Source organism: Mesoplodon bidens (assembly GCF_964165515.1).
Source record: "Mesoplodon bidens genome assembly, chromosome: 18".
NCBI classification, from domain to species: Eukaryota; Metazoa; Chordata; class Mammalia; order Artiodactyla; family Ziphiidae; genus Mesoplodon; species Mesoplodon bidens.
In genome coordinates, this window is record NC_138175.1 from 47,662,652 (window position 1) to 47,672,410 (window position 9,759).

The 9,759-nt window shown below is 49.1% G+C and overlaps 2 protein-coding genes across 2 annotated transcripts in view; one reads left to right on the plus strand and one right to left on the minus strand.

Annotated features, from left to right (window-relative positions):
• Nucleotides 1-35: 35 nt before the first annotated feature.
• Nucleotides 36-8,562, plus strand: NFKBIB (NFKB inhibitor beta). The gene is made up of 6 exons (XM_081216500.1): nucleotides 36-287; nucleotides 5,813-5,918; nucleotides 6,000-6,333; nucleotides 7,122-7,210; nucleotides 7,301-7,564; nucleotides 8,329-8,562. Exons 1-6 carry the CDS (start codon nucleotides 109-111, stop codon nucleotides 8,422-8,424), a joined length of 1,068 nt encoding a protein of 355 aa, XP_081072626.1. The 5' UTR covers nucleotides 36-108; the 3' UTR covers nucleotides 8,425-8,562.
• A 74-nt stretch (nucleotides 8,563-8,636) lies between these two features.
• The window catches only part of CCER2 (coiled-coil glutamate rich protein 2), a 3,831-nt gene continuing 2,708 nt past the window's right edge, over nucleotides 8,637-9,759 (minus strand). The window contains 3 exon segments of the mRNA XM_081216031.1: nucleotides 8,637-8,913; nucleotides 9,595-9,734; nucleotides 9,737-9,757. Coding sequence (XP_081072157.1) covers nucleotides 8,824-8,913; nucleotides 9,595-9,734; nucleotides 9,737-9,757 — 251 coding nt within the window. The 3' untranslated portion in view covers nucleotides 8,637-8,823.

Here is a 9,759-nt window from a genome sequence, read left to right on the forward strand (position 1 = left end):
CTCAGGGGGGAGTGTTGGGGAATTCCCCCAGGGCGGAAGCGCTAGAATTCCAGGCAGAGCCCAGCGACTGGCGGGCGGCCGCTGGGGTCCCCTGAGGCTTTGGGGGCCATGGCCGGGGTTGCGTGCTTGGGGAAAGCTGCGGATGCCGACGAATGGTGCGACAGCGGCCTGGGCTCTCTGGGTCCGGACGCGGCGGCCCCCGGAGGACCGGGGCTAAGCGCGGAGCTGGGCCCGGGGCTGTCGTGGGCGCCCCTCGTCTTTGGCTACGTCACTGAGGATGGCGACACGTGAGTGAACCTTAGGCTGCCACACCGGGCCCTAAAATCCCACATCTGACTCCCTATTAGTCTCTGATCCTGACTTCCCAACCTCTCAATCGTAAATCTGTCTTCTAATGCTTGCCCTGACCTCTAACCCCCAAGTCTAACCTTTGATAAATCAATTTCCAATCTAATTTTGATCCTAACCCCTTCCTTTCTGGAACTCTGGTTCTCAGAGCTCCACATCCATTGATTGATTCCACATCCAAGGCTCGATTTGACCTTCCTGACCGCGGTCCTGAGACCTATGTTAGAACTGAAGTTCAGGCAGGCTCCTCCTGACATCTGACCTCTAAATATGATCTTTGATCCTTAGCTCCTAACTTAGACGCCTTAGATTTTGATTTCCGAAATTAATACTTGGCTTTTGACTCTAAGATCCCACCTTCTGAGCACTAATCTTCAAATCCTACATTCAAACAGAAAATGTAAACTCCATGACAGCAGGGATTCATCTGTTAAACAAATATTTATCCAACACCGACAACGTTTCAGGCCCTGTTTTAGGTGCTGGTGATAAGGCAGTGAAGAAAGCACAAAAACTTATGACTTGTGGAGCCTACATTCTAGTGGGGGTATATAGATGGAAGGGCAGACAGACTTACAGAAAGGAAGGGAGGAAGAGTGGGAGGAACAAAAAAGAAAGAAAGGTAGAGAGGAGGAAAGAAAGAAACAGAAAGCCACACAGACACAAAGTAAGAAAGAGAGAAGAGAAGAAAGATAGGAAGAAACAAAGATGGAAAAATGAAAAAAAAAAAGAAAAATGCTATGTCAGAAGGTAGTAAGTTCTTTGGAGAAAAATAAAGTAGGAAAGAGAGACAAGTAGATAATCTGGGGAGAGCATTCCAGGTAGAAGGAACAATGTCGTAAAGGCCGAACTGAGGGAATGTACCTGGGGTTTTTGTGTGTTGTGTTTACAGTTGTATCCCCAGTAACGGAACAGTGCCTGGCCCATAGGAGGCACTCAAGAAACACCGATCTTCTCAAAGAACCAGCTGTGGTTTCATTTATTTTCTCTATAGGTTTTTTTTTTTTTTTTTTTGCTTTCTATTTTGTTGATCTCTGTTCTGACTTTCATTATTTACTTTCTTCTGCTTACTTTAGGTTTAATTTGTTCTTCTTTTTCTGGTGGAAGCTGAGGTCATTGATTTGAGACCTTTCTTTTTTTCTAGTATAGGTGTTTCATGTAAATTTCCCAGAGTAGTGCTTTAGCAGTATCTCACAAATTCTGGTGTGCTGTGTTTTTATTTTCACTTAATTCAGTATACTTTCTAATTTCTCTTTTGATTTCTCCTTTGGCTGGTGGATTATTTAGAAGTATGTTATTTAGTTTCCAGATAGTCCAAATATCTTCCTTTTATTGGTCTTTAGTTTAATTCCATTGTGTGTGCACTTGAAAAGAATGTGTTTTCTGCTGCTGTTGGTGTAGTGTCAGTTAGAGGTTGTATTGGTTTCTTTGGTTCTTCTGTTGTTCAGGTCTATTGTATCCTTGCTGATGATTTCTGTCTACTTGTTCTATCAGTTACTGAGAGAGAGGTATTGAAATCTTCAACAATAATTGTGGATTTGTGGATTTCCTTGTTGTTCTATCAGGTTTTCCTTCGTGTAATTTGACGCTCTGTTATTAGGGGCACAAATGTTTAGGATTATTATGTCTTCTTCCTTAATTGACCTCTTTATCATTAGGAAATAATCTTCTCTATCCATGGTAATATTCTTTGCTCTGAAATCTACTCTGATATTAAAATACTCACTCCTGCTTTCTTTTTTTTTTTTTAACTTGTTTTTCATTGAGTATCTGTTTTTTATGCTAGCCAATGTTAGGGGCTTTCGTGTATGCTGTCTTATTTGTTTATTTATTTATTTATTTTTTGGCTGCGTTGGGTCTTCGTTGCTGCGGGCGGCCTTTCTCTAGTTGCGGCGAGTGGGGGCTACTCTTTGTTTTGGTGCATGGGCTTCTCATTGCGGTGGCTTCTTGTTGTGGAGCACGGGCTCTAGGCGCACAGGCTTCAGTAGTTGCAGCGCATGGGTTCAGTAGTTGTGGCTCGGCTCTAGAGCGCGGGCTCAGTAGTTGTGGCACACAGGCTTAGTTGATCTGTGGCATGTGGGATCTTCCCGGACCAGGGATTGAACCCGTGTCCCATGCATTGGCAGGCGGATTCTTAACCACTGTGCCACCCGGGAAGTCCTTCACTCTTGCTTTCTTTTGACTGACTGGTGTTAGGATGGTATAGCTTTTTCCATCCTTTTATTTTTAACCAATTTTAAAATTTATTTTAAAGGGTGTTACTTGTAGGTAGCATATAGTTGGGTTTTGCTTTTTTATTCAATCTGACAGTTTCTACCTTTTAATTGGAGTTTTTAGACCATTTACATTTAATTTAGTTATTGATATAGTTATGTCTATCATCTCGTTATTAGTTTTCTACTTATCTCTTCTTTGTTTACCTTTTCCTCTTTTTCTGTCTTTTGGAACGAGCAAATTTTGTTCCGTTGTATTTCTTTTTCTTTTTCTTTTTTTTTGCAGCACGCGGACCTCTCACTGTTGTGGCCTCTCCCGTTGCGGAGCACAGGCTCTGGACGCACAGGCTCAGCAGCCATGGCTCACGGGCCCAGCCGCTGTGTGGCATGTGGGTTCTTCCCGGACCGGGGCACGAACCCATGTCCCCTGCATCAGCAGGCGGACTCTCAACCACTGCGCCACCAGGGAAGCCCCGTTGTATTTCTTTTGTTGGCTTATTACCTTTAACTCTTTGTTTTTTATTTTAGTGGTTGCTCTGAAAGACAGGTTGGTAAACTATGGTCTTTGCCAACAAAAACAGGCAAAATCCAGCCAGCTACCTGCTTTTGTATGGCTGTGAGCTAAGAATGGTTTTTACATTTTTAAAAGGTTGGAAGAAAATCAAAAGAAGAATAACATTTCATTGCAAGTAAAAATTATATGAAATCCAAACTGCAGACTCCATAAAGTAAGTCCTGTTGGAATCCAGCCATGCCCATTCATTTACATATCGCCAATGGCTGCTTTTGCATTCTGACAGGAGAGCTGAGTAGGTGAGAGACCATGTCATCCACTAAGCTTGAATTATTTATCTGTCCCTTTACAGAAAAATTTGCTGACTCCTGCTTTAGGGCTTATAGTGTACCACTTTAACTTATTATGGTCTGCCTTCAAGTGATATCATGCCGCTTCTCATAGCATAAAACCACCTTAGAATAGTATATTTCCATTTGTCTCTTCCTGGCCTTTATTGTATTGCTGTCATACATTTCACTTATACATGTGTTATAAGCTCCACCAGACACTGTTATTATTTTTGCTTAAACAGTCAATTCTTTTAAAAAAATTATCTTCTAAAGAGATTTACATATTAAGAAAGAAAATCTTATGTACTTACCCGTATAGTTACTGTTTTCAGTGTTCTTTATTCTGTTGTATAGATCCGTATTTTCGTTTGATGTCATTTTCCTTTTGCTTACAGGTTTCCTTGAACATTTCTTGTGATGTGGGTCTGCTAGTGATGAGTTCCTTCGGCTTTTGTATAGTTGAAAGTAGCTGTATTTTGTCTCCATTTTTGAAAGATATTTTTTCTGGGTTAAAGAATTCTAGGTTGACAGTCTGTCTTCGAGTACTTTAAAGATGTGGCTCCACTGTGTTCTCTTGTATTATTTCCTTTGTGAAATCTGCTGTCATGCTTATTTTTATTCCTTTATACTTAAGGTATCTTTTCCTCTGGCTGCTTTGAATATATTTATCTTAATGGTTGATTTTGAACAGGTTTTTCATGTTGGGCCTCGGTATACTTTTCTTCATATTTCTTGTTCTTGGGAGTCATAGTGCTTCTTGGAGCCGTGGGTTTATAGTTTCCATCAAATTTGGAAAAATTTCTAGACATTATTTCTTCAAATATTTTTTTCTATCCCCCTGCTCCTTTAGGAACTTGGTACAGATATATTGGGCTGCTTGAAGTTGTCCCATGGCTCACTGATGTTCTTTCCATTTTTGAGTGTTCTCTTTGTGTTTCATTCTGGATAGTTGCTATTGTGAAGTCCTCAGGTTTGCTAATCTTTTTTTTTTTTGGTAATGTGTAATCTGTTGTTAATTCCATCCAGTGTATTTTTCATTTCAGGCGCTGTAGTTTTTATCTCTAGGAGTTCAGTTTGAGTCTTTTTTTTTTTTTTATTATCCATGTCTCTACTTAACTTGTTGAATGTATAAAATACAGTTTGAATGTTCCTATTTGCTAATTCTGCCATCTGAGTCATTTCTGGGTCAATGTCAATTGATTGATTATTCTCATTGTGGATCATGTTTTCCTGCTTCTTTGTATGCTTGATAATCTTTGATTAGATGCCAGACATTGTAATTTTTACCTTGTTAGGCTAGCTAGCTTTTTATTCCTATAAATACTCTTAAATATTGTTCTGGGATGCAGTTAAATTACTTGTAAGTAGTTTGATCCTTTGGGGTTTTGCTTTTATGATTTGTTAGGTGGGTCCTGAGCACCCACCTAATCTGGGGCTCATTATTCCCCATTACTGATGAAGTAAGACCTTCCGGAGTATTCTACCCAATATCCTATGAATTGTGGGTTTGTCCTAGTCCCGGCCCTGTGTGAGCACTGGGCATATCTCTCTAATCCTTTTGGATGGTTTTCCCCCAGACTGGGGTAGTTTCCTTATACCCTTGCACTGACCAGTATTCTTCTAAATACTCAGGAGGCCCCTCTGCGATCTCTGGGCAGCTGTCTCCTCTCTGGTTCCCTGTCCTGTGACTCCAGCTGCCTTGCTCTCCTGAGACTCAGCTCTGTCTCCTCACCTCAGGCAAATCTGCCTGCGTTCCCCCTCTCTGCATCATGGCTTGGAAACTCTCAGGATAGAAAGCTGTGGCAGTCAACTGAAGGGCTCATCGAGTGTGCTGCCTGTTTCCCTAGAATTGCTGTCATTCATTGCATGATGTCCAATATCTTGAGAACTGTTGTTTCATATACTGTATTATGTCTGATTTTTTTTGGTTGGTTGGAGATGGGAGTGAAATCTGGTCCATGTTACTTCATCTTGGGAGGGAGTAGAAATCCTACTTAATAAACATTGGGGACTTCCCTGCTGGTCCAGTGATGAAGCCTCCACGCTTCCACTGCAGGGGGCTCAGGTTCGATCCCTGGTCAGGGAACTAAGATCCCACATGCCGTGCGGTGTAGCCAAAAAAACCCAACCCAAACCAAACCAAACCAAAACATTGATTAAACAAATTTGCTGAATTAACTCTGACCTGACCCTCCCAGGTTCCTGACAGCTGGTTCCAGAACTGTGGTCATAATGCCTAGCACCCAGTAGGTGCTCCATGTTTGTTGAATGAATGCATGCAAGAGTACTTGACCTCATAAGAAGTAAAACAAACAAACAAACCAAAAAAAAAAAAAACCAAACACCCAAGCAAACCAAAAAAAGAGTACTAGACCTCTGCCTTCTGACCCTGTCCTTGTCCTCAGGGCACTGCACTTGGCCGTGATTCATCAGCACGAGCCCTTCCTGGATTTCCTCCTAGGATTTGCCGCTGGTACTGAGTACCTGTACCTGCAGAATGACCTGGGCCAGGTGAGCCACCTGTAGACACTGTAGGGCTTGGGGGCCAGGCTTCTCTGTGTGACCCCTAACCCCTGCCTTCTGCTCCTGCAGACAGCCCTGCATCTGGCAGCCATCCTGGAAGAGGCATCCACGGTGGAGAAGCTGTATGCGGCGGGTGCCAGCTTGCTGGCGGCGGAGCGTGGGGGCCACACGGCGCTGCACCTGGCCTGCCGCGTCGGGGCACACGCCTGCGCTCGTGTGCTGCTCCAGCCCCGCCCCCAGTGCCCCAGGGGAGTCCCCAACACCTACCTCGCTCAGGGCTCTGACCACACCCCTGACACCGACCACACCTCTGTTGCCTTGTACCCTGGACCTGACCTGGAGAAGGAAGAGGATGAGAATGAAGAGGACTGGAAGCTGCAGCTGGAGGCTGAAAACTATGAGGGTGAGGGTCCTCTGTCACTGGGAAGGGCCCGGGCTCCCAGGCAGGGTAAGGGTGCCTGGCTCTGGGCTCGGCTCTCCTGACTCAAAGCCTGGCCCCTTGGGAAATAATACCGAGGCTTTAGGGAACCCAGGCATCAGCCCCAAGGACTCCTGCTCAGGCCCCAGCTTATTGAGAACCACAAGCTCCAGGCCACCCAGGACAAGGGAACTCAAGCGCCAAGCCCTCTGTGAAACTCTGGCAGCCCAGGTTCCCAGAGGTTGACATTGGAGTTCAGGGATAGCCCTCCTCAGCCAGGCCTCATGGGAAAATAGACCTTGTCTACCCAGGGCCCTAGCTCCCCCATCTCTAAGCCCACCCAACTACTTGGGACCAGGCCCCTCCACAGGTGGAAGGGCGGGACCCAGTGTTCAGGGCCCACCCCACCCCCCAAGGTCATAGGCCCTTCAACTACTCAGGACCCAGGAATTTGGGGTCCTGGTTCTTTGTGAAGTAAGACCAGAGACTCAGGTCTCCTACCCCAAGATCCAGGCCTCCTGTCCAAAGCCCCTGGGCTCTTCACGCATAGGCCCCAGACATCCCACAACCCAGGCATTGGCACTGCCAGCAAGTTCCAGACCACCTGAGACTTAGGCATTTGGGATGCAGGAGCCTCTTTGATATACCCAGGCATTCAGGAGTCAGACCCCAAACTCCATCACCCTCAGGCCACAAAACCTTCCTCTAGGATCGGGGCATTGGGGGCCCAGGCCCACCCCCCCATCCTCTGACATAGGTCACTCTGTCCCCAGGCCACACCCCACTCCATGTGGCTGTCATCCACAAAGACGCGGAGATGGTCCGACTGCTCTGGGAGGCCGGAGCTGACCTCAACAAACCGGTGAGCCGCCCTAGGGAGAAGGCGTGGCAGGGTGGGGATCATCCCCGAGCGGGGCAGGGTCTCCTCTAACCTCTCTGCTGCACCCCACAGGAGCCCACGTGTGGCCGGAGCCCCTTGCACTTGGCAGTGGAGGCCCAGGCAGCCGATGTGCTGGAGCTCCTCCTGAAGGCCGGTGCCAACCCCGCCACCTGCATGTATGGTGGCCGCACCCCACTCGGCAGCGCCACGCTCCGGCCCAACCCCATCCTCGCCCGCCTCCTCCGTGCACACGGAGCCCCTGAGCCCGAGGACGAGGACAAGCCCGGCCCCTGCAGCAGCAGTAGCGATAGCGACAGCGACAGCGGGGACGAGGGCGTGAGTCAGGAGGAAAGACTGGGCGGCCCAGCTTGAGGGTCAGGGTAAACGGGCAGGTGGAAGGGGGAGAAGAGAAATTAGGCAGCACGTTGGGGCTGACATTGGGCTGCTGTGATGAGAGAACTCGGGCAGCGGTGAAGGTGATATCAGACAGCGATCCGGGGAGACCTGGACAGGGGTGGCGGGGAGAACTTAGGCAGTGGCGGCTGAGAAGTTAAGGCAGTGGCAGAGGGAGAGAAAAGACCTTGGTCCTAGTGGTTGGTAAACATCGGCAGCAGAGGGTGGCAGCGTGGGGGGTTGTTTTGTGGGAGCAAGAGCTGGAGGGTTTAGGCTGTGGGAAGATGACCTTGGGCAGCCGTGATTCAAACACTGGCAGCGGTGGGGAAAGACCTAAGCCAGCAGTGAGGAGGCTTCATTGGAGAACCCAGGCAGCAGAGACACTGCTGGGGGCAGGGGTTGTCGCTGAACGGTGGGGGCTGAGGAATTTGGGTAGAGGCAGAGGGAAGGGGCGGAGGGGGAGACCTCAGGCCGCGGCGGCTGAAGGGCTGGAGAAGCGGCAGAGCTGGAGCCCACGCAGTGGCGCTGGGAGAACACAGGGGACCTGGAAAGTGGTGCTTAGAGAACCAGGAGCAGAGAAGTTGAACTGGGAGCGGGGAACTTGGGCTTCAAGGCAGCACCCGGTTCTCGGGGTGGGTGGGAGAACTTGGGCAGCGGGCAAGGTGGCAGCCGCCTGAGCCCCTCTGCCTGGCCCCCTCTGCCCCCAGGATGAATATGACGACATCGTGGTCCACCGTGGCCGGAGCCCAAACCAGCTACCTCCCAGCCCAGCCTCGAAACCGCTCCCTGACGACCCCATCTGACTTAATTGTGAATAGAGTTTCCAATTTAATTAAAAAATCCCAGTTCTGACAACCAGTGACTAGATCGACAGTCACCTTCCCAGGCCTCCCGCCCACTCCTCAGCTCCTGTCCCTCTAAAATCAAGTGCTACACGATAAGCCTTGGTGGTTTTCTTCATGCTTTATTCACTCGGGAGGATTGTACTGGGTTAGGCTGGTGTCAGGGCTGTTTCCTGAGTCAGTCTGAGCCCAGCCCCTCTACCCAGCTCAGACTTGGCCCCTCAGGGCTGGTTTCAAGGCACACCCTTCCCCCCACTCCTGCAGGTTGGGGAGCAGAGTGGGGTGACGGACTGGAAGGGTTTGGGGGTCAACAGTCCTAAGCCGTAGGGTGTGTGAGGAAGGAGGACACGAGGTCAGGGGTCAGCCCGCCCTCCTGAGCTCCTCTCCCAGCATCTCTGTTGCCTTCTTCAGCTCATCTCTCATGTGCTCCAGCCGTTCCACGTCATGCTCCTGGTGGGATCAGAAATGGGGTGCTCAGCACCCCCCTTCAAAGGCAGGCCACCTCAGTGGTTGCCCATGAATGTGGGCCAGGTCATTTCACTTAGTGGCAACCAGCAGTGGTCACCCTGGTCATCGTGGGCTGCGATGGTCGCCCTGCTGGTTGCTGCAACCCTGGAAGAGTCACATCAGCTAACATGGCCAGCGGTGAGGCCTACGGTGTGTGCCATAGCCAACAGCGGCAGACAGAGGACTAGCAAAGGCGCTCAACTGGGATGCTGTGACCCATTTGTGAGGTGATGGCCATTTTGGTAACTGCCACCGATCATGGTGACATCTTTACTTCCCATGACTCAGCAGTGGTGTCCATCTATAGCCCAGTGAACCAGCCGCGGCAGCTACTTTTCATGGTGGCCGACTTGCTGGTCACAGACTAGCAATGGTGGCTAACTCGGGCACTTCTGTGTGGTAATGGTGGTCTTCTTGGTTACTGTAATGGAAGTAAGTACGGAAGCCCTCTTGGTCAAGTAAAGGCCCTGCTTGGATGTTGCTACCTAGTCCTCATGTCAGTCCTGGTCACTACGGCCCATTTGTGGTGGATCTTGCTGTTTATGGCCCAACGCCGGTGGCTGTTCGGTAGGAAGTCCACGGACGTCTGCTCCACCCCACTCCCCCACTGCCTCCTCCACTCACCTCCCTGTCCGAAGCCCCTCTCTTCTCCTGCTTGGGCTCAGCTTCTGGCTGGTGGAGGTGGTGGCGGTCCTTGTGCCTCTCTCCACCGGCTGTGGCCCCTGCCCAGCACCTGCACCCCTTCTCCTCTGCCTCGAACTGGGCGTCTCCTCATTGCTGGTCTGCTCT

Bases quoted from the DNA above. Each gene is read 5' to 3' on its own strand.
- NFKBIB (XM_081216500.1), top strand. From the start codon at position 109: ATGGCCGGGGTTGCGTGCTTGGGGAAAGCTGCGGATGCCGACGAATGG. The intron at 5,919-5,999 runs GTGAGCCACCTG...CTGCTCCTGCAG, and splicing joins TGCAGAATGACCTGGGCCAG to ACAGCCCTGCATCTGGCAGC. The intron at 6,334-7,121 runs GTGAGGGTCCTC...CTCTGTCCCCAG, and splicing joins GGAGGCTGAAAACTATGAGG to GCCACACCCCACTCCATGTG.